The sequence below is a fragment of the Hemitrygon akajei genome, chromosome 21 (assembly GCF_048418815.1).
Source record: "Hemitrygon akajei chromosome 21, sHemAka1.3, whole genome shotgun sequence".
NCBI lineage: Eukaryota > Metazoa > Chordata > Chondrichthyes > Myliobatiformes > Dasyatidae > Hemitrygon > Hemitrygon akajei.
The window spans coordinates 66,473,309-66,498,771 of record NC_133144.1 but is presented as its reverse complement, the minus strand read 5'-3'; the positions used below and the strand labels follow the sequence as shown (position 1 = coordinate 66,498,771).

The 25,463-nt window shown below is 41.5% G+C and overlaps 1 protein-coding gene across 2 annotated transcripts in view; it reads left to right on the top strand.

Moving 5' to 3' along the window:
• Window positions 1-25,463, top strand: part of fut11 (fucosyltransferase 11 (alpha (1,3) fucosyltransferase)) — a 47,892-nt gene that overhangs the window by 5,012 nt on the left and 17,417 nt on the right. For both annotated transcript variants that reach the window (XM_073025648.1, XM_073025647.1), the window contains exon 2: window positions 9,696-10,321. In XM_073025648.1, coding sequence (XP_072881749.1) covers window positions 9,696-10,321 — 626 coding nt within the window. The remainder of the gene's footprint in view (window positions 1-9,695; window positions 10,322-25,463) is intronic.

The following is a 25,463-nucleotide window of genomic DNA, read 5'->3' as shown; positions in this document are numbered from 1 at the left end:
GGGGCCAAAGGATAAATTATTGAGAGTGAGGACCCATTCTGTCAGATGGAGGAGAGTGGTGATAGAGGGGAACTGGTTGGGTGTTGTGTCCAAAAAGAAACAAAGAGCTCTGAGACCTCTCTGATCGGGGATGGAGGCATATGGAACCCGGACATTCATAGTGAACATAAGACAATCAGGCCCAGCTAGTTTGTGATTGAATGAGAATGGCTTTGGAGAGTAATCTCTGGAGTGCCTCTAGATGTATCCAAGCACCAAGTTTAAAAAATAATTTAGTCAGGGGAAAAGTTGCTAAATGTTTAAAAACATTTCATGGTGGAGTTAGAATAGATAGCTTATCATCATCGTCAAAAGCCTGTTACACTGCTGGTGTTTAGGGCAGCAGTGAAGATCCTCTATCTCTGTCTCTCTTTGGCCATCTTTTCTGTTGTGCCCCAGGTCTGGTTCAGGATCCTCATTTCTGCCTTTATAGTACGGCACCAAATTGTCTTTGGTCTTCCCACGTTCCTTCGCCCTTCAGAGGTCCAATGAAGTGCTGCCTTGATGATGGAGTTGGCCTGTCTTCTCATCACATGCCCAATCCATCTCTAATGTTTCCTCATGGTGGTTGTGGCCATGTCCTCTTGGTGACACTGAAAGAGAAGGGCATGGTTGGAATACAGATCTTCCAGAGGCTAATGGTGTAGAATGAATGAATGTGGCAAGGAAGTTCTCTGTCATACGGCAGCATTCTGAATTGTACAAGAGTGTGGACAGGACACAACTCTGGTACAGCTTCACCTTGGTGTGGGAGCTGTACTTGATTGATCCCCGTATGTTGCTCATTGATCTGAAGATGTTTGCAGCTTTGCTGAGTCTGCACTGAATGTTGTCCTTGGTCCTACCATCCTGTTGAATGATGCTGCCCGGATAGGTGAATCTGCAGATGCTGGGTAAGTCGACACCATATGCCTTGATGGGAGGAGGAGACTCTACATCAAGGGTCTGTAAAATCAAGATCTTCTAAAGTAGAGAATAGAGACCACCTAATGCCTGTCTAACCTTTCGCTGTTTGCCTCATTACCCAGTCAGTGACGAGGTTAAATAATATCACCAACATCACACAGCCTTGCCTGACACTTGTTTCAACTTCAAGGCTCAAATTGCAGTCATCAACTGTGCAGGTGAAATTGCATAGAAACTGTGGATAAGCTGGACAATTTTGGAAGGGATTCCATATTCCATATTGTCCTGTTTATTATTTATTGTAATGCCTGCACTGTTTTTGTATACTTTATGCAGTCCTGTGTAGGTCTGTAGTCTAGTGTAGCTTTCTCTGTGTTGTTTTTTTTACGTAGTTCAGTCTAGTTTTTGTACTGTGTCATGTAACACCATGGTCCTGAAAAACGTTGTCTCATTTTTACTATGTACTGTACCAGCAGTTATGGTCAAAATGACAATAGAAGTGACTTGACTTGACTTGTATGATCTAAGAATTCGTCAGAGGCTCTCCCTATAGATGCTATCAAAAGCCCTTTTGAAGTGCACAAAATTCACCGCTCTGCACTGTTGTATGGTGTTATGAAGAGTGAAGATCGGATCAGCACAGCCTCTTTGTCTCCTGAAGCCAGCTTGCTCTTTCCTCAAGCTCATATTGACAGTATCCATTGGGCAATGACCTTGGTGAGAATCATGCTGGGTACTGACAAAAGAGTGAGGCCACACCAGTTGTTGCAATCACAGCGCTCCTTTCTTGAGGATCCTAACAATAACTGTCATTGTCCAGTGCTTGGGTACTTGTCCCCATTCCCAGATTATAGTAAACATGGCTTCTGCAACTTTTGGTTCAGTTTTGAACAGCTTGGCATTCAAATTGTCATGTCAGGTAGCTTGTTGGTGTTGATTAAGTTGGATGGAAAAAGTAGCCAGATAGGGTTAATTTAGTCTAGATGAGTTACATGGTTCGAGTCTATGTGCCCCCTCAGATGTTTTCTGTGCCAGACTTTTGGTCATGTAGCAGCTGTGTAAGGATAAAAAGTGGTGAAGAACATGATCATCACAATTGAGGAGAAGGCATTATGCTGGATTGTAGCAACTGTGGAGGAGAACATAACTCACCGTATGCAGGGTGTCCCTTAACTGTATAAGAAAGTTGTGAAAGTGCAGCATGTTCAAGTGGAAATGGGCATGTCATGTGCAGAGGCTCTGCAGGAAGTACAGTACGGTGTCAATGGGACCTATTAATATCCAGAATACAGATAGATTAAAGTCAGTGTGTAAAGTGCATGACTGTCAAACAAATGATTCTCTGATTGTTCATGAACTAAAGTCTATCATTTTCTTGGCAAACTAGAAGTAGGACAGAAAAATATAAAATTATATTAAAAGCTGCAGAAAAAAACATCTGGAGATAAAAGACAACTCTAGAAGTTATTAAAGATGCTTTGCAAGGAGGTGTGAATAATGTTTGAACTTCAACAAAGGGTTGTTAATGTTTTTTCTTATTTCTTACAATAGAATGCTAGAAGTTTGATAGCTAATGGTCTGCAGATTTTAATGTTCATAGTACTATGTGAGGTTGTAGTGACACAAATGGAAGACTTTCTGGAAGAAAAGTACTTGGTGTGCTAGAATGATGTTCAGTAGGTGGCAGTAATGCACCTTACAAAGTCTGCCACCTGCCATTAAACTTTGCTAGAAGAAGAAGATAATTTGAGGGGCAGAAGATCAGAAGATGGGTTTTGTTAGTGCAAGTGGGGTATGTATGGTAATCGGGGGTTCGTCATCAGGCTAATGAGAAGAGGGGGCAGTATGTTAATAGAGAAAGTGACGTGCATGTCAATGCTTCTGTGTGTATCACTTGGTTTATGCTCCTGATGTCTGCAGTAGGGAAGAAATGGTCACCCACCTCCTTGTAGATTGGATTTGTGAAGAGGACGTGGACATGGATGCAAGGGTCCCAGTTCATCTTCAATTACGGCGTAACAGAGGACTCTGATCTATGGGCTGTTCCCAGGACACACATCGAGACAAGTGCTGCTGAATGGTTGTTAACTCAGTGAAGGGCTGATGAGGAGCATGTAATGCATTTTCCGAGCATTGAATGGTCTCAACCAACCTGGGCAGTGATGTCAGCTTCTCCCTCCCGAATTACCGCCTCCATCTTCCCCTTGCATGCTGCCGACTGACTTATGGGAGTGAACATTGGTAGTAGAGAATTGGAGGGTAATTTTCATTCTAAGTACAGTCCAGTGTGGCAGTTTTTGAAGAGGAGATGTGAGATGGAAGAGAAGGATTCTAGGCCCAGGCTTACAGACAATTCTGATGAAGTTAATGATGAAGAATTACAATCTTCTGAGTCATTTCACTACACTGTGCAACAACAGACACAAAAAAAGTCCATCTTTACAATGAAAGCTACTTATCAGTGGGTTTTACATGGACCTGTGATCCAAGTTGTCCTATTCCATTGTGCCTATTCTGTGGCAAACAACTTACGAATGTAGCAATGGCTCCAGCAAAATTGAAAAGACACTAACTACAAATCACAGCCAAATGACATGTAAAGGTTCTGATTATTGTAAATGACTGTTGGAATCTCATAGCAAACAGATTAAAGCTTTTGAAAATAAAGTCACAGTCAGTAAATAGACTCAGGAAGCAAGTTATTTAATAACATTAAGACCAGTTCATTTGAGAATGTTTAAAAAAACTATGTGAAAACCTGGATAAAAAGCACACCAAATCTCCTGCTACATACAGAAATCCGGTGGTTTCGCAGAGGAAGAGTTCTCAGCTGGGTGTTTGAGCTGAAAGGTGAATTACAGGAGTACCTTCAAGAAAATAGTAGGCCAGATTTTGCTAAGTGCTTTGAAGATGAAAAATGGTTGCAGAAACTAGCCTACTTAACAGACATTTTTCATTATATGAACCAGTTGAACAAGTCTCTGCAAGGTCCTGGAGAAAATGCTTTGAATCTTTGGAAAAATCATTTTGCAAAAAGAAATCTTGAAATGTTTCCACTGCTGCTTGGGCTTGAGAGTGAATAGGATATCAGTAACTCTTGGATCTTATTGAAAACCACCTGGCAGAACTGCAGAACAAAATTGAACAGTATTTTTCCTCCCTTTCAACAAAGTGTGTGACTGGATGAGTGACCCTTTCTCTGAATCTTCTGCTCAGCCTGGGAACTTGACTTTGAGAGAAGAGGAAGAACTTTGTGAGCTGTAGTCTGATCGTGCACTCGATGAGATTTACTGACCTAGCCCTGGACAAGTTCTAGACTAATGTGAAAGAAGAGTATTCTGCCATTTATATGAAAGCAATTACCGTAGATTCCGGATTTTAAGCCGCTACTTTTTTCCCACATTTTGAACAGCTTTGAACTTTGCGGCCAATAATCCAGAGCGGCTAATGCAAGGTTTTTTTCATGCCGCCTCGTAAACATTTTGCCTCGTAACAGTAGACCAATAAAATTGATGAGTAGTTCACAGAGGTCCAATGAAATTGTACGATAAATCAAGCGCACTTTCACAATTAAATTATTGTAAATCAGTCATTTGTACTCACCCTCATCAACATGGAAAACACTCGAAGCATTGTGCTACCTACCCTACTTAGTTTAAACTATATTTGTTTTCTGTACTACATCGCGGGATGCTATGACGACACACCCGGTTTCGCGGCGTCTTGTGGGAAAATGCCGTTTGCGATGAAACGGAAAGGAGGGGGGAGCGGATTCCGCGAGCGGCTTTGGATCCGAGCGAAATCTGCTTTTAAATGCCGTTTGCGATGAAACGGAAAGGAGGGGGGGAGCGGATTCCGCGAGCGGCTTTGGATCTGAGCGAACTCTGCTTTTAAATGCCGTTTGCGATGAAACGGAAAGGAGGGGGGGAGCGGCATTACGCGAGCGGCTTTGGATCCGAGCGAACTCTGCTTTTAAGTTAAAGGTATCAATAACTTTTCCTGGTAGGCTGCAGTATATATATTTTTTACCAGTCGTTAGGAGATATTGGAATGTTGTTCAGTAAAGAAGTATACGCAACGTATATTTAAAAGTAGCCGCGTACGGGCACGGTTCGAAAAAAAGCATTTGCAATATGTATTTGTTTTTGTTACCATATGGATTTAATTAAAAGTTAAAAAAATCCTCACGTGTAATATCTTTCTGTGTAAATATCTCATATTACAACGTGGGACACCTGCGGCCGAAAATCCGGTGCGGCCTTTACATTTAAAAAAATGATTTTATTTCTAAAATTAGTGCCAGCGGCTAAAAATCAGGTGCGCTCTGTAGTCCGGAATCTACGGTAATATTTTGCTGCAATTTTCAACTTACATGTGTGTGCAAGCTTTTTCTTGTTTAACAAACATCGGCGTAAGGATAGAAATCTCATTTCAGTGGAAGATGAAATCCGTGTGTGCTTATCTCAAGTTTGACTCAGAAATGTATTGTTAGCCTTATAAGTTTTAAAAATTTATCAAAGGGAAAGAAAGATTAATTTCAAGAAAGGTAAGCTAAGCTTAACTATTTTTCGAGGAAGATTCATTCTCTACTCAAAAGGGCATTGACAATTATTTTTGGATTGTTATATCTACAAGTTACTGATCATGCTGATATACCGTAATAATTTTTATGCAGGGATTCCCTGAGACATGCAAATTATTTCAAGGGCTCCCCCGGAGCAAAAAGGTTGAGAAAGCTGCTGTAAAAGCTCCACCATTGAGGTCTTGGTTGGGTCGCTCTTGGTCTGGACCCTACCCCTTGACCCTTACCACCACAGGTGACACTACCAGGAGCTAAGCCCCAAATGACATCGTTCTTTAACTTGTACCACGACGAGGTGGCTAACCTTGGAGAAGGCAATACATTGTCAAGAAAGAAGCCATTTATGGCAGGATACTCAGCTTTTAATCTGCTCTGTCTCTGAGATTATATGTGATGAAATTTCTGGCAAATCTTTGTATAAATATTGAGTGGAGTTTTAAATTTGATGTGAAACAAGATTTAGACAAAAATATGAATCCAGTCCAAGATTAAAATTGAAATGTATTAATTTGATAGAACTAGGCAGTTTGATATGGACTAGGTGGGCCAGAGGGCTTGTTTTTGTGCTGAAATGTTCTATGAATCTATGACTCCGACTGTTGTCAAACATGAAGGAAGGGTAGAGAAAATTAGATGGTGTTCAGTATTACTTTATCATTCCATATTAGAGTATAATGTTCTATGCAGATGGATGAATATTTACTCAAAATGTTGACATCTGATCCAGTATGTTTAAACAGTGGGGATCAGAAGAGAATGAATGGAAGAATCCATAGCTTGCTTTGGATTTCTGTGAAGTACATCTTCCACTTTTCCAGCAGGGGGCAGTGTATGTCATGATGACAAGATTCTGCAGTGTAAGCCCACAAGCAAAGTGTGAGAACTGGCCATAATATCACAGAATTGGATGTAACACTGGATTAAGTCTGCTTCAATTAATCTTCATTACACTGGCTCCCTTACTGAAGCTATCAGCAAAGTATAGCATTTAATTTGAATTTCAAATTCCATGAATGTTAATTAAATCTCACACAAGGATAATGCTATTTCAGCATCCGGGTTCAATTCCAACTGCTGTCTGTAAGGATTATGTACATTCTCCCCATGAGAGCAGGTGTCCTCCCACATTCCAAAGGCATATGGATTAGTAGGTTAATTGGTCACATGGGTCACATGGCAGTGCAGGCTCATTGGGCTGGAAGGGCCTGTTATCGTGTTATATCTCTGAATAAAGTATGGATAGCGTATCAATGCTGATATATTCTGTGCATTTTTTTTCATGAGCCCCATGTGCTTAAATTCCCTGGCACGACTTTAAAGATATCTTTGACAAAGTTTAACTCTCAATAAATGTCACCATATTCCTGTTTGTGGGAGCTGGCTGTGTATAAATTGGCTGCCCCAGTTTTCTACCGCTTCTCTCATTGCTGTGTTAGGAATCGCAATGAGTTAATATCCGAGCATATTTCTAGATCATGGGTTCCCAACCTTTTTTTATGCCCTGGAGCCTTACCATTAATGAAGGGGTCCTTAGACCCCAGGTTGGAACCCTCATTCTAGACGCTAACAGTAATCTTGTTTGTTGCTTTCACAGTGACCAAAATTAATTGTTCTGACTTAGCTGCATCAATGTGATGTCCTTCCTGCTAAAATGGCAAGCTAATTGAGTCTATGATGCATATTACAGGCTTTGGTTACCATGCTGCTTTGCAGTGGCAAACTATAATGCCATTTAAATCGCTACATTTCCTCAAATTACCTTAACTTCTTACACAAAAAAACATAAGCATCATTCTTTTTATCCTGTTCTCCTCCACGCCCCAATTAAGAGTTTATTTTCAATGTTAGTAATTTCATTAAGGATAAAAGTGCTGACTGCTCCATCATTTGCACAACCTTCCCCAGCACCAAGGATATTTTCAAAACGGGATGCTTCAAGAAAATGGTACCCATCATTAAGAATTCCATCACCCACAACATGCCCCCTGATTGCTACCTTCTGGGTGGAGGTGCAGGAGTCTGAGGACACACACTCAACATTTCAGAAACAACTTCATCCCCTCCGCAATCAGGTTTCTGAATGATCCATGAACATTACCTCAGTATTTTTAGTTCCACTTCCCATTCCCATTCTGATATGTCAATCCATGGACTCCTCTACTGTCACAATGAGGCCACACTCAGGTTGGAGGAACAACACCTTATATTCTGTCTGGGTAGCATCCGATCTAATGGCATGAACATCGTTTTCTCGAGCTTCCAGTAATGGCCACCCACACCCCATCACCACCGCCCCCCCGCCCTCTCCTTCACCAATTCCCATCTCCTTTTCCCTCTGGTTCTTCTCCTCTTCCCCCCGCCCTTCCTTCCATGGCCTTTCATTCCCATATATCAGGTCCCCCGTACCTTTTTCACCAATCAACTTCCCAGCTATTTACTTCATCCCTCCCCCCTCCCGGTTTCACCTGTCACCTTATGTTTCTCTCTCTCACCCCCATCTTTTAAATCTGCTTGTCTTTTTTTTCCTCCAGTCCTGCCAAAGGGTTTCGGCCCGAAACATTGACTATACTTTTTTCCATAGATGTTGCCTGGCCTGCTGAGTTCCTCCAGTATTTTGTGTCTGTTGCTTGGATTTCCAGCATCCGCAGATTCTCTCTTGTTTGTGACCTCACTATTTTGCTCTCTTTTTGCGCTACTTATTTAGTTTTTTATATTTCTTATTGTAGCTTATAGTTTTTTTAACATGTGTACCATACTGTACTGCAGTTGCAAAACAATAAATTTCAGGACATGTCAATGATAATAAACCTGATTCTGATTCACCTGCCACACTCAACATCCCCTTTACAATCTTCTATCTTCTGGGAAAAGACACTGGAGCTCAAAAACCTGGCTGTTCAGACTTAACAGCTTCTTCCCCATTGCTATCAGACTCCTAAACCAATGACCAGTTGTACACCCCCTTCTCAATGGTGCTACCTCATTCTTGTACTCTTAACTTTGTGTGCCTTATGAGAATAGGTTGAGTGAACTTGGCCTTTTCTCCTTGGAGTGATGGAGGATGAGAGGTGACCTGACAGGTGTATAAGATGATGAGAGGCATTGATCGTGTGGATAGCCAGAGGCTTTCCCCAGAGCTGAAATAGCTAACACGTGAGGGCATGATTTTAAGGTGCTTGGAAGTAGGTACAAAGGGAATGTCAGAAGTAAGTTTTTCACACAGAGAGTGGTGGGTGTGTGGAATGCACTGCCAACGACAGTGGTAAAGGCAGATACAATAGGGTCTTTTAAGAGACTCTTACTTACATGGAGCTTAGAAAAATAGAGGGCTATGTGGTAGGGAAATTCTAGGCAGTTTCTAGAGTAGGTTACATAGTCAGCAGAACATTGTGGGCCGAAGGGCCTGTAATGTACTGTAGGTTTCTATGTTTCTCTCAGTTAATCTCCTTTTGCCACCTTAGCATTTTCTGTACTATTTCAGGTTCTTTGCACCAATCTGCTGTTTTGTGTTCTTGTTTATATTATCATGCACACTGTTCAATCCTTGACTTCATACGAACAAGCAATTTAGTTGCTCCCTGGTGTATATCCTCCGAGGACCACAGCCTTGCATAGGGTTCAGAGGCTTGCGTGCCTCAGTGACCCAGTGAGCTCTGTTGGCTGGAGTCAGGGCCTTGTGTTTTGATTCATGGTAGAGTCACCCCTGCCAAACAGGTCAAAGGGTAGAGGCCAGGCTGAGTGGTCCACCCATCCTCCAGGCTTGAGGGTTCAGCTCAGGACTAGCAACTCTGCCCAACCAAAACAAAGTTATTACAGAAACAGCAATGAAGAATCCTATATTTGTATGTGACGGTGTTCCTGAATCTCCACCCAGAATTTGGGTGACTGACAGTAGTGAAAACCAAGAGGAAGCTACTAGCATGATAAGAACCCTGAATGCACCTGGGGTACAATAGAGAAGATGGCCAAGGACAGACAGAGATGGAGGACCTTCATTGCTGCCCTAAACGCTGCAATGTAACGGACAGTAACTGGTGTGTGTGACAATAATCTAAAAATCTGTCTAGGACTTTGTATCTCTGGCCTAGGATTGTAAACAGCTGCTTTGAAACCTCTACCAGGACACACATTGACTGGCATTTAATTTTCTTCTCTCCTTCACTCATAGATTGACTCCTATGGCCAGTGCCTGCAGAACAAAGAGCTACCCAGCCAGCGGTTAGTAGACACTCAGACAGCAACAACAGAAGATTCAGAATTCATGGATTTTATTAGCAAGTACAAGTTCCACCTGGCTATGGAGAATGCGATCTGTGATGATTACATGACAGAGAAACTGTGGCGGCCCATGCACTTGGGAGTGGTGCCAATATACCGCGGTTCCCCTGTGGTGCAGGACTGGATGCCCAATTCCCACTCTATAATTCTGATCGATGATTTCAAATCTCCAAAGGACCTAGCAGACTACATCAATTTTCTGGATCAGAATGACAAAGAGTACATGAAATATCTGGAGTATAAACAGCCAGGTGGCATCACCAACACGCTACTGCTAGAAACTCTAGAGAAGCGGGAGTGGGGCGTGAACGACATCAGCAAACCCAACTATTTGAACGGATTTGAATGCTATGTCTGCGATCAAGAGAGTATACGCCTTCGGGCAGAGAAGGCGCATCAAGAACAACCAGACAAATTTCCACCACCAGCCCCCAGGATAGCTGCTTATAAACACATGGGGTGTCCAATTCCAGAGCCTGGATATGGAAGCTTCGATGACATACCTGACAATGACAGGTAAGTCACCAGCATTCACTCAGGTGCACATGGTTTGTGATTTTTTTTTTAGATTTGATGATACAACACGGTAACAGACTCTTCCTGCCCAGTGTGCTCCACACCACCCAGTTACACCCATGTGACCAATTAAACTACGAACCCGTACATTTTTAGAATGTGGGAAGAAACCGGAACACCCGGAGGTAGCCCTCATGGTCACAGGGAGACGGTGCATATCACAGATGGTAAGGGTCCTTAATGATGGATGCTGCCTTTCTGAGGCATCTCCTTTTAAAGATGTCCTCAATGCTTGGGAGGCTCGTGCCCATGATGGAGCTGGCTGAGTTTACAACCTTCTGCAGCTTTTTCTGATCCTGTGCAGTGGCCCCACCATAACAGACAGATACAGGAAGATGTGAACCCTCCTTGTCATGACCGGCCCTTTGGCCATGAAACAACTGCAGGTTCCCCCGGCCAGCTGTTGTTGATACCAGTGTATATGTTAGATATTCTTACGTAATTCAGTAAAAGTAAATATGTCTACTCTCTTCAAGGATACTGACTAAACAGTAGTGTATTCAGCATTGATCAGCTAACAAAAGTCATAATCTTACTAAATAGTGATATACATTCAACAGACCAGGGCCTATACCTGCTTCTAATCTGTGTGTCTGTACTGACTTAGCTTTAATGATTTTGTTTTTGAGCTTTTCCTGTTTGTGCTTCCCATGACAGCAAACCAATGCTTTGATTTTCTGGTGGTTACCCGGCAAGTGCTGAATTTGTTTCTGGGGGATTTGTTTGGGATGAGACATTATTCCTACAGTCCTGATTGAAAAGCCGCTGTACTCCCTGTGCAATTGGATCCTCGCCTTTTTAACTGGAAGACCACAATCTCTGCAGATCGGTAATAACATTTCCACCTTGTTGAGAGTCAACACCGGCACACCTCAGGGATGTGTGCTCAGCCCACTGCTTTACTCTTTCTATACCCATGGCTGTGTGGCTAGGCATAGCGCAAATACTATTTATAAATTTGCTAATGATACAACTATTGTTGGCAGAATCTCATATAGTAATGAGAGGGTGTACAGGAGTGAGATATGCCAACTGGTGGAGTGGTGTCGCAGCAACAACCTTGCACTCAATGTCACTAAGACCAAAGATTTCAGAAAGGGTAAGATGAGTGAACACAAACCAATCCTCGTAGAGGAATCTGAAGTGGAGAGAGTGAGCAATTTCAAGTTCCTGGGTGTCAGTATCTCTGAGGATCTAACACGGTCCTAACATATCGATGCAGCTATAAGAAAGGCAAGACAGCAGCAAAATTTCATTAGGAGTTTGAGGAGATTTAGTTTGTCACCTAAAAACAACTCAAACTTCTACGTATATACTGTGGAAAGCATTCTGACTGGCTGCATCACTGTCTGGTATGGGGGGTGGGCAACGGCACAGGATTGTAGCAAGCTGCAGAGAGTTATAAAATTATTCAGCTCCATAATATCCGCGACATCTTCAAGGTACAGTGCCTTCTCATAGTTACCATCAGGAAGGAGATACAGTAGCCTCAACGCACACACACAGCAATTCAGGAAAAGCTTCTTCCCCTCTGCCATCCTATTTCTAAATGGACATTGAACCCATGAACACTACCTCACTACTTTTTTGATTTCTTTTTTTGAACTACTTATTTTAATTTAACTGCTTCTGTTTATTTATCTTGTATTTCATTGTACTGCTGCCACAAAGTTAACAAATTTCATTGCATATGCCGATGATATTAAATCTGATTCTGATTAAACTAGGGGTTCCCAACCTGGGGTCCACAGACTCCTTGGTTAATGGTAGGGGTCCATGGCATAAAAACAGTCGGAAACTTCTTTATTAAACAGACAACTTACCTACTCATTCACGTGGCTTAAAGAATCTCAAGAAAGTACCTTACGGAGTCAAAGAGCAACAGAGTTCTGTTGCCACCAATGACTCCTTCTCTGTGGAGAGGAATAAACAGTTGACGTTTTGGGCCAAGACCCTTCATCAGGAGTGGAAAGGAAGAGGGAAGGTGCCAGAATAAAGAAGGTGGGGAGAAGGGGAAGGGGGACAAGGTAGAAGATGATGTGAAACCAGGTTGGTGGGGGGGGGGGGGGGCGTTGCTGGATGAAGTAAAAAGCTGGAAGGTGATAGGTGGAAACTGTAAAGTCAAGTCAAGTCACTTCTATTGTCATTTGGACCATAACTGCTGGTACAGTGCATAGTAAAAATGAGACAACATTTTTCAGGACCATGGTTCACATGACACAGTACAAAAACTAGACTGAACTACATAATAAAAAAACACAGAGAAAGCTATACTAGACTACAGACCTACACTGGACTGCATAAAGTGCACAAAAACAGTACTGGCATTACAATAAATAATAAACAGGACAGTAGGGCAAGGTGTCAGTCCAGGCTTCGGGTATTGAGGAGTCTGATAGCTTGGGGGAAGAAATTGTTATATAGTCTGGTCATAAGAGCCCAAATGCTTCGGAGCCTTTTCCCAGATGGCAGGAGGGAGAAGAGATTGTATGACGGGCTGGAAAAGAGGAAATCTGATAGGAGAGAGTGAATCATGGGGGAAACAGAAGGAGGAGGGGTACCAAGTGGAGGTGAAAGGCAGGTGCAGAGAAGAAGTAAGAGGCCTGAGTGCAGAAATGAAGAAGAGGAGAAATCGATGTTTCTACTTGGGTAAAGAAAGATGTTGTTAATGTGCTTTGGTGAGTAGAACTTTGGGATGATACAAGGTAACATTATTGTTGTTACAGAATAAAGGAAGGTCCTATAAAACTGCCAGTTTTCTCCCCTACATGCAAACTTTGCTGTATTTCCAACTAATGTTTTGCGGTGTTAGGTCTGTCATCGTTAGCACATGAGTGAACAAAAAGTGAACTGGTAACTACAGCAGCAACATTGTCAAAAAAAAAATACAAAGAAGGTAATTAGCTAAATATTTTCCATCATATTATGATTGCATTACAGATGCAAATCATCTACCAAGTAGATGCATGTTGAGATAAAGGGAAAATGCAGCATAAGCTGAATATCAGCTTTGAAGCTCAATTATACCTTGATGATCGCCAACATTTTGACCTACTCAGATCAATCTAACCCTTCCCTCCTACATTACTGATTTTTCTATCATCCATGTGTCTATCTAAGAATTTCTTAAATGTCCCTAATGTATCTGTCTCTGCTACCACCTATTAATTGTAGTTTGTCACTACCACATCAATGCAAAATCATTTTGCCCATTGACTTAAGATTATAGAACATGGTCCTAAATATTTGTAAGATTTCTTATTTAGTTACTTCATTGTTAAAAAATCATAAGAGATGTATTCTCAAAGTTGCTGGCAATATCACCTTCAGCTAAGTGAAATTTCTTCAACAGTTTTGTCCCCTCCACCAGAAATATAGGAATCCATAGAACCACAGAACAGTACAGCACAGAAACAGGCGTTTTGGCCCTTCTTGGCTGTGCCGAACCATTTTTCTGCCTAGTCCCACTGACCTGCACCCAGCCCATATCCCTCCATACCCCCTCTCATCCATGTACCTGTCCAAGTCTTTCTTAAATGTTAAAAGTGAGCCCGCATTTACCACTTCATCTGGCAGCTCATTCCACACTCCCACCACTCTCTGTGTGAAGAAGCCATCCCCAATGTTCCCTTTAAACTTTTCCCCCTTCACCCTTAACCCATGTCCTCTGGTTTTTTTCTCCCCTAACCTCAGTGGAAAAAGCCTGCTAGCATTCACTCTATCTATACCCATCATAATTTTATATACCTCTATCAAGTCTCCCCTCATTCTTCTACGCACCAGGGAATAAAGTCCTAACCTGTTCAACCTTTCTCTGTAACTCAGTTTCTCAAGTCCCGGCAACATCCTTGTAAACCTTCTCTGCACTCTTTCAACCTTATACTGCCAGGATAATCAAGGATAAGTCCCACCCAGCCAACACACTTTTTGTCCCACTTCCCTCCGGGAGAAGGTTCAGGAGCATGAAGCTACGTACAGCCAGATTTGGGAGCAGCTTCTTTCCAACTGTGATAAGACTGCTGATCAGATCCTGACCTGGATCTGGGCTGTACCTTCCAAATATCTTGATCTGACTTGCACTACCGTACTATCCCTTTTCTATCTTCTAATTATGATTTATAATTTAAATTTTTATTATATTTACTTCGATTTGTACTTCAGGGAGCGCAAAGCGCAGAAACAAATATCACTGTGATGATTGTAAGCTCTTGTATCAATTGTTTGATGACAGTAAAGTATTTGTATTTATTAATATCCTTCCTGTAATTCAGTGACCAAAACTGCACACAGTACTCCAAATTCAGCCTCACCAATGCCTTATACAACCTCACCATAACATTCCAACTCTTATACTCAATACTTTGATTTATAAAGGCGAATGTACCAAAAGCTCTCTTTACTACCCTATCTACCTGTGACGCCACTTTTAGGGAACTTTGTATCTGTATTCCTAGATCCCTCTGTTCTACTGCACTCCTCAGTGTCCTACCATTTATCTTATATGTTCTACCTTGGTTTTTCCTTCCAAAGTGCAATACCTCACACTTGTCTGTATTAAACTCCATCTGCCATTTTTCCAGCTGGTCCAGATCTTTCTGCAAGCTTTGAAAACCTTCCTCATTGTCCACTACACCTCCAATCTTTGTATCATCAGCAAAATTGCTGTCCAATTTACCACATTTTCATCCAGATCATTGATATAGATGACAAATAACAATGGACCCAGCACTGATCCCTGTAGCACACCACCAGTCACAGGCCTCCACTCAGAGAAGCAATCCTCCAGTACCACTCTCTGGCTTCTTCCATTGAGTCAATGTCTAATCCAATTTACTACCTCTCCATGTATACCTAGCGACTGAATCTTCCTAACTAACCTCCCATGCGGGACCTTGTTAAAGGCCTTACTGAAGTCCATGTAGAGAACATTCAGTGCCTTCCCTTTATCCACTTTCCTTGTAACCTCCTCGAAAAACTCTAATAGATTTGTTAAACATGACCTACCACGCACAAAGCCGTGTTGACTCTCCCTAATAAGTTCCTGTCTATCTAAATACTTGTAGATCCTATCTCTTAGTACTCCTTCCAATAATTTACCTACTACCAACGTCAAATTAACCGGCCTATAATTTCCCAGATTACTTTTAGAGCCTTTTTTAAACAATGGAACAGCATGAACTATCCTTCAATCCTCCGGCACCTCACCTGTAGATACCGACATTTTAAATATATCTGCCAGGGCCCCTGCAGTTTCAACACTAGTCTCCTTCAAGGTTTTAATAAAGAAAACAAGTACAACTACAGAGCATTCTAACTGGTTGCAAAACCATCTGATATGGAGGGGCCACCACACAGGATCAGAAAAAACTGCAGAAAGTTATAAACTCAGCCAGCTCCATCATGGGCACAAGCCTGATGACACCCTCAAAAGGCAATGCCTCAAAGAAGAAGGCATCTATCATTAAGGACCCCATAACCCAGGACATGTCTTCTTCTCATTGCTGCTATCAGGAAGGAGGTACAGGAACCTGAAGACACACAGTCATCGATTCAAGAACAGCTTCTTCCCCTCTGCCATCAGATTTCTGAATGGACAATGAACCCATGAACACTACCTCACTACTTTATCCTCTCTTTTTGCACAACTTATTTTATTTTTATATATATAATTTCATGACATATGCCAATTATATTAAACCTGATTCTGATTCACTGCAAAAGATGTTGAGAAACCCAACACAGGTTTACTTAGCTTAAAATAAATAGCCCAGGGTTGTTTCACTGGTGGTCAACCACTTTGACAAATGTAGGAAATTACAGTGCAGGATAAGCAAATGCCTGTGTTTCTTCACATGCTTCATTGAAGCAGTTCCCACACTGTGCAAAGTGACTTGGAAGTGGATAGAAGAAAAGAATTAATCGATTTTTGTATGTCCAAATTTTTTTAGACTGCCATTTAAGGTTGTAACTAAAACTTATAAATTGGAAACCAGCCCAGAACTGGTCAAATGCCATAAGTGGAGCATTTGGGTTGACTAATGGTCAGAGATATAATTGGCTGACTATAGATAATGGTGTTCTGAGAGGATCCGTTGGTGGATGGCAGATTTGGGGATTGTTTGGGTGAAGGGTTTTGACCACGAGTCCTCAAGGTCAAATGTACAGTAACCTTCAATGTGACCTTGTGAGGCCTGGTTGAGAATTCCAAGTGTAAGAAGCTGATGAAGTTTGAAAGCATAACTTATTTACAGTGTGTCAGGAGTAGGTCAGGATTAGATTTTGAACAGAAGTGATGAATGAGAGGAAGAGTTCATTCGTTCTGAGGTCCTGTCTGTGATCATTTATAGTACAGGTTTCCCCCGCCATCCGAAGATAGAGCATTCCTATGAAACGGTTCGTAAGCCGGAATGTCGTAAAGTGAAGAAGCAATTACCATTTATTCATATGGGAAAAATTTGTGAGCGTTCCCAGACCCAAAAAATAACCTACCAAATCATGCCAAATAATACATAAAAGCTAAAATAACAGTAACCTATAGTAAAAGCAGGAATGATGTACACAGCCTATATAAAGTAAAAATACTTTTCTGCAATTACTGCAGCATTGTCCACCATAGTGAAAATCTCACGCAAGCAAAGCGCTGTCGGCAGAAACACTTGGCGCAAGTGCTCTTGGCAGAAACACACGGCGCAAGCGCTCTTGCCGAAGCACTCTCTCCAGTAACCTTTAAGCTATGAAGTAGAAATAATGTAGGTACAGTGTAGTTTCACTTACCGGAATCGGGAAGACAGCAAGCACACTGATGATGGTGTGTTAGGCTGAGTCATCGGAGGTTGGGGTGGTGGAAGGTAGAGGACACTGGGGTGTCATTTCATCATTGTCTGTTTCCATCAGGGCAGGCAGGTCATCTTCTTCTATGTCTGCCTGCCTCGATGTCAAAGGTCGAGGTTCATCGTCTGCTGTGGCTGATGTGGAAAGCTTGAAAAACGACAGTATGCTTGACTGCTTAGCCTCGCGCATTTTTCTCTCATAGTTCTTTGTAAGCACTCAAACCATCCTGCAAATATGCCCTAAACTTACGTAACCTTTCAAAATTAAAGTCGTACTTTTCTGCAATCATTGTAGCGTCGTCGGTCACAGCGAAAATCTCACGCAATTGCTTCATGTTTAGTTCTTGGACGACTTCACTTTCAGTTCGTTCACTACTGCATTCGGTTTCGATTGTTACCCTTTCCTCTTCCAATTGCATCAGCTCTTCGTCTATCAGTTCTTGGTCATGAGATGCCAAAACCTCTTCAACATCATCTTCGTCAACTTCAACAAACCAAACTCACTTTGTCCTTACTTCGTTCACCACAGTCAAAACAATTAATTATGTCTAGTTTTACGCTAAGTGTAACACCCTTACAAGCTCTTCTAGGCTTCTCCGATACCTTAGAACTCATCTTGCCAACGGATGCACAAAATAAATCGAGATAAAGCACAGATGCTCACAGGCACGTGTTTAAGCAATGGCGGCTAGAACGCAGTTCCAGGGGAGGAGTTTGGCTGCTCAGGGCATGCGCTGCCTTTTTTCGTAACAGTGAAAACACCAGCGAAACAGGTAACTAATGTAGGTCTTTCATAACGGAAAGGTGTCGTAAAGCGAATGTTCGAAAAACAAGGGACACCTGTATTGCACTCTGCAGTGTGTGTTGCACTGTTGTAGGCTGTGATGATTTGCTGTCCAATTTATTCAACTTTATATTGCCTTTCTGCCTCTCTTATCAGATTTCTCCTCCTTCACTCTTTTCCACCTATCACCTTATAGCTTCTCACATCAATCCTTCTCTCCCACCCACCTGGTCTCACCTGTCACCTTCCAGTTTGTGCCCCTTTCCCTCCCCCCACCTCCTTATTCTGGCTTCTTCCCCCTTCCTTTCAGTCCTGATGAAGGGTCTCAGCCTGAAACATAGACTCTTTATTCCTCTATATAGATGCTCTTGACCTGATGAATTCCTTTAATATTTTATGTGTGTGTTACTCTGGATTTCCAACATCTGCAGAATCTCTTGTATTTTTGTTTCAGGTTTTCATTGATTCTGCTGTATTTCTTTGTTGCACCATGAATGTCTGCAAGGAAATGAATCTCTTGGTAGTATATGGTGACGTACATATACACCCTGATAAGAAATTTGCTTTGAACTTTGCCAGTGTGAGGACCTCGCTGTCGGTAAATTGAAGCATTGTCCCCAGTTGCTGATTACATGCAGCAATGCAGTCCGCACAACCAAGTGATGTGGAAAACTCCCCATGGACTCACTAGCTCCATGGGGAGTTTTCCCAGATTCTACAGCTACATCTGGGTACTACACCTTTCCCAGATTCTGCACTCTTTCCATTTCTGACATTTATGTATCCCTGAGTTTCATTGATTCCTTCCCTGTTAATGGACTGTCCAAGAACCAGAGCTCAGGACCTGCCTCCCAAAATCTCCCCACTTTTTAGCTTTCTCTGCTTCTTGTAAGGTGGCAAGATCTGACTTCTTGGTTGCCTGGCTGTACCAGCTTGTATAGTGCATGGCCAATTTCTGATTATGTAGAGATACAGTACAGTAACAGGCCCTGCTGGCCCACCCAGTTACACCCATGTGACCATTTAAGCTTGGAATGTGGGAGGACAGCAGAACATCCAGAGGACACACACATGGTCACAGGGAGGACTTACAAACTCCTTATGGACAGCAGCAGGAATTGACCGTGTTGCTGGCACTATGCCAACAACTATGCTACTACACCTCTGCAAAATACTGCTTCAAAATGTTTGTAAAATGTTACTATATTAAGGATGCTAGTAGATAAACTTAACTTGTCCTTGACAGGGACTGCTGACACAGTGCTATTGACTCTATGTACTTGACTGAGCAGGATTTGGGTGTGGAGTACTTTTGAAGTATTATTATCCACGTCACCAGTCTGATAAATCGTTTTCAAAACCCCTGCAGTCAAATATTCAAACTATTCAATTCTTATTGGGAAAGAGTGAAGGAGAAAGTTAAGGAGAATGAATTTAGTATCAACCTGGTACTAATAGAATTCAGAAGGTCAAGAGCATCTATATAGATCTGTCATCAAGGTGACAACACATTTATATTCTGATGGAGGCTTGTGACTTCCCCTACCCTTTCCAAACAGGGGAATGTAGTCTCAATGCACTAAAGCAAAATTAGAGTATCTCCAAAGGGTTAAAATTCATCCCTGGTCACTGATGCTGAACAGATGTTTTAGTGTAAGCCAACTCATTAAAGTCTTTGGAACCAGATATCAGAAGTGTAGCACCAGAGGCTGCCTGGCAGTAAATTGTCCATTCAGCTCTCTTTTAGACCTGTATTCCATCGCTTTCCAGGTCAGCCTTTCATTCTCTTTACACTTGCTCTAGCTCACACAATCTCCGACTTACCAGTTAGCTATAAATTTGAATATAACACCATATCACACAGGAGCAGAAATAGACCTCTAGCCCATGGGAGTCTGTTCTGCCATTCCATCATGGGCTGATTTATTATCCTTCTCAACCCCACTCTCCTGCCTTCTCTCCATAACCTCCGACACCCTTCCTAATCAAGAAACTATCAACCTCTGCTTTAAGTACAATGACTTGAATTCCATAGCCGTCTGTGGCAACAAATTCCACAGGTTCACCGCCCTCTGGCTGAAGAAATTTGTCTGTATCTCTGTGCTAAAGGGAAGGCCTGGTATTCTGAGATTGAACCCCAAGCCCTAGACTCCCCCTCTATTGGAGTCTAGGACCAGAGCGCACAACGTCAGAATGCAAGATGTCCCTTTATAACAGAGCTGAGGAATTTCTTGCTTCCTTGCTTTGGCTCCTGATCCCTAACTACCCCAAATTTAAAGCTGTGATCATGGTGTTTAACTCTGGCTATTCCCATCTCTGTCTTTAGAGATGTGTGGCATTTGGATTTTCAACAGTTCTTTTTTTAAAGTTAGCACATACATTGGTGAATTAGTCTTGAGCACAAGGAACCAGGAATCAGGAAAGAGAATGATTATATGCAAGTATGTAACTCACAAGAATGATCCAGGGCTTGAAAGGGTTAATATACGAAGATTTGCGGGCTTTGGGCCTGTACTCGCTGGAGTTTAGAAGACTGAGAGGGGATCTCATTGAAGCTTATTGAATATTCTAAGGCCTTAATAGAGTGGACATGGAGAGGATGTTTCCAATAGTGGGTGAGACTTGAACCAGAGGCCACAGCCTCAGAGTAGAAGGGCGTTCCTTTAAAACAGAGATGAGGAGGAATTTCTTCAGCCAAAGGGTGCTGAATCTGTGGAATTCATTGTCAGAGGTGGCTGTGGAGGCTAAGTCATTGGGTATATTTAAAGTAGAGGTTGATAGGTTCTTGATTAGTAAGGGTGTCAAAGGTTACAGGCAGAAAGCAGTGGAATGAGGTTAAGAGGGATAATAAATCAGCCGTGATGTAATGGTGGATCAGACTCAATGGGCTGAAAAGCATAATTCACCAATGTCTTATGAGCTTATGGAAACTGAAAAGCAGGACTTGGAGTAAGGGTGATTCTATAAAGACATGAAGTGATATCCAACAAGAACTGATGATGGGACCTTTGTCATTTGTCAGTTACTTGAACAGTTGGCATCTGGAATCACAAGATTACCAACTTTGTGGATAATCTCACACTGGAGTAGCTAATATTCAGCAAGTACAACAACAAAGTATAAGAAGACAATTATCAACTTACAGAAAACAGATCTAAATAGTAAATATTTTGTGAAGATTAGTGTAGGCAAAATCAATACAAGGGCTCATTAATAATGGAAATGCAAGGAAGATTTCTTCAGCAAAATAATGAATGGTTCAGTGCAGGTCTCCAGTGGCAGTGAGTGGCTCAAATACATACGAGAGAAAGTTGAATAAACGCATGAGAAAGAAGGGAACAGAGGCAATTCTTTGATGGTTAGATAAACAAAAGTTGACTTGTAAAAAGTATAAACTAGAATAAAAATACATGAGCTGGATTGCCTTTTTCTGTACTATTTATTCGGCTGACTTTGTCTAACCCTCTTCCAGTCTATAGTGAACTTACACTGCCCTAAGGAAGTACTTAAACCAGTTTATCTACTAAAATGCCTTATCTAAATGCAATCCAATTATATCATAGGTTTGATATTCATTAGACCATAAGACCTAGAAACAGAATTAGGCCATTTGGTCCATCAAGTTTGCTCTGCCACTTCAGCATGGCTAACTATTATCCCTCTCAATTCCATTCTCCTACCTTCTCCCCATATGCTTTGATCCCTGACTAATAAAGAATCTATCTACTACCGCCACCTTAAAAATACTCAATAACTTGGCCTCCACAGCATCTGTGAGAATGAATTCTATGGATTCACTGCTCTCAAGCTGAAGAAATTCCTCCTCAACTCTGTTCCAAATGAATGTCCTTCTTTTCCGAGACTGTGCCCTCTGGACCTTCTCTATTTCTAGCACATCCTTTCTTAGATAAGGGGCCCAAAACTGCTCACTTTATTCCAGGTGAGGTCTAACCAATGCCTTATAAAGTCTCAGCATTAAGTCACTTTAAAGTCTCTAAAGAGTTTTTTTCAGAAGCAAATAAGTTCAGTGACATATGGTACAGAATGGTGAGTTATTGCATCTTTGAAAGATGCATTTCACTTGCTATCATATAATTAGGAGAGAAGGACAATCTTTATATTCTTCATGATGCACTGCTTTTACAGTCATCTAAATAAAAGTACCGTAGATTTTGCACTACAGAGCGCACCTGATTAAAAGCCGCTGGCTCTAATTTTAGAAAGAAAATCAATTTTGTATTTGTACAAGCCTCACCGGATTTTAGGCCACACTGGATTTTAGGCCGCAGGTGTCCCACGTTGTAATATGAGATATTTACACAGAAAGATATTACACGTGAGGATTTTTTAACTTTTAATTAAATCCATATGGTAACATAAACAAATACATATTGCAAATGCTTTTTTTCGAACCGTGCCTGTAACGCGGCTACTTTTAAATATACATACGTATCGGTAACACACAAATTACGTTGCGTATACTTTTTTACTGAACAACATTCCAATATCTCCTAACGACTGGTAAAAAATATATATACTGCAGCCTACCAGGAAAAGTTATTGATCGCCTTTAACTTAAAAGCAGCGTTTTCGCTCGGCTAATGTGCTCCCTCCCACCTTCCCGTTTATCGCAAACCGGTATTTCTCACAAGACGCGGCGAAATCGGATGTGACGTCATAGCATCCCGGGATGTAGTACAGAAAACAAATATAGTTAAAACACTTCTAACTTTAACTAGAAAATACTAACAAATGAATTACTAAGCGAAAATATTATAAACTAAATAACTGCCATAAAGGCAGCACAATGCTTTTCTTCGAGTGTTTTCCATGTTGATGAGGGTGAGTACAAATGACTGATTTACAATAATTTAATTGTGAAAGTGCGCTTGATTTATCGTACAATTTCATTGGACCTCTGTGAACTACTCATCAATTTTATTGGTCTACTGTTACGAGGCAAAATGTTTTTGGCGGCATGAAAAAAAACCATGCATTAGCCGCACCGTAGTAAAGGCCGCAGTGTTCAAAGCTGTTCAAAATGTGGGAAAAAAGTAGCGGCTTATAATCCGACATCTACGGTAAAATATTTCACTCGTTTTGAACATCCAGTCTTAAAAGTATGAATCAGTTACCCAGGAGATCTCTCGAGAGAATTTACTATTCTGAGAAATCAAAATATCACTTCGTACAAGCCGTAATGAGGAAAGAGCATCAGATTATCTGGTCATGTTATGGGAGAAGAGCGCCCTGCCTGCGGCGCTGGTAGAGACATTAGGAGTGCTATGGTAGCATAGCAGCTAGCACAACGCTATTACAGCTCAGAGCGTCGGAGTTCAGAGTTCAATTCTGAAGTCTTCTGTAAGCAAGTTTGCACATTCTCTCCCCTGAGCACATGGGTTTCCTCCAGGTGCTCCAGTTTACTCCCACAGTCCAAAGTTGTACTGGTGAGTAGGTTAATTGGTCTTGGTAAATTTGTCCTGTGGGTTGGACAATGGATAATGAACCCATGTACACAGCCTCACTATTTTTTATCTTTTATGCTCTCTTTTTGCACCATTTGTTTAATTAAAATTATATCTATATATTTATCGTAATTTATAGCTTTTTATTATTATGTATTGCAATGTACTGCTGCCACAAAACAAATTTCACAATGTGTGCCAGTGAAACAAACGTGATATTCATTCTGACAAGAAGGTGCAGGAAAAGCCCATAAACACTACTTCAAGTACGTGGTAACAGAACTGTCAATTTGAATCACTTCTTCCCAATTTTGTTGGAAAAGTAATGACTGTCTGTCTCCTTTCCCCATTGGAAAAATTGGGTGATGTCTCAAAATGCTGAAACAAGTACAGAATAAACAAGCACTTTAGTGCCTCTTCGGGGACCGCAGTAACAATACGTTATTTATCATTCATTTGAAGTTTTGTTCCATTATACAGCAATAATACTGAATATATTATTCTCAGCTTTTAAAAAGAATCTTGTTTCTTTTAGGAAGTTAAAGTCTGTCCCAAGCCTTATAGGCTTATCAGGCCAGTGCTTATGCTAGTTTCCATGGCGTGATTTCTTTTAGGAAGGATGGTATTATTTGTGCCTTACCATTAGCTATTGTGACATTTTAAATTGAAGTGTTTTATACAGTATTGAAATTGACTCCTATCTTGATGATTACAAAGGGACTGCTAGCTTCACACTTACTTACCTAAGCCCATCACCCTACTGGGGCGTAGACTGCAGACAGTAACTCACCAGAGTCCTTGGTCCTGGGCCAATCTTTCACATTGTCCCCAGGTGTAGCCCATCATACAGTGAAGATCCTTCCTCTCCCAGGGATGAGGTCTTTGGAGCTTCTGTTGGCGTTTCTGTAACACTGCGTTTTCACAGGATGGGGTTGCTAACCCCATGTCAACCCTCTTTCTTTCACATCCGTGCTTGGGACTGTCCATGACGGAGATATGGATTAACTAATGAGAGATAATTCCAGTTCAGTTATATCTCATGGTTTTATATCAGTATTTAGAATTCTGTCCATTATAAAAATAAAAACATTACTCTGCAAAATAAACAGCATCTATTGAAAAAGGAACTGAGGGATGCTACCTGGATTAGAGAGCAACCTCTAATTAGAAGAGATTGAGCAAGGTAGGGCTTTCCTGTTTGGAGCAAAGGAGGATAAGAAGCAACTTTATAGGGCTGTATAAGATGATAATAAGCATAGTTAGATTGGACAACCAGCATCTTTTTCATAGGATAGAAATGGCTAGTATTAGTACACCTGCTTATTATTGCAAATATCTAATCAGCCAATCATGTGGCAGCAACTCGAGGCATAAAAGCATGCAGACATGGTCAAGAGGTTTGGTTGTTGATTGGACCAAATATCAGAATGGGGAAGAATTGTGATCTTAGTGACTTTGACCATAGAATGATTGTTGGTGCCAGACAGGGTGGTTTGAGTATCTTAGAAACTGCTGATCTCCTGGGATTTTCACGCATAACAGTCTTTAGAGCTTACAGAGAATGGTGCAAAAAAAACAAAACAAAAAAATGCAGTGAGCGGCAATTCTGTGGGTGAAAACACCTTGTTAATGAGCAAGGTCAGAGGAAAATGGCCAGACTGGTTCAAGTTGACAGGAAGGCAACAGTAACCCAATTAACCATGCGTTTCAATGATGGAAGGCAACAGTAACCCAATTAACCATGCGTTTCAATGATGGAAGGCAACAGTAACCCAATTAACCATGCGTTTCAATGATGGTGTATAGAGGAGCATCTCTAAATACACAACACGTCGTGGATGGGCTACAGTAGCAGAAGACCACATTGGGTTCCACTCCTGTGGCCTCTTTTTTAGCTACACTTCTGTACCTAATAAAGTGGCCACTGAGTGCAGTTTTAATGTGATTGAACATATAGGGGTGATGTCCAAGGTAGGTTTTTACACAGAGTGTTAAGTGCGTGG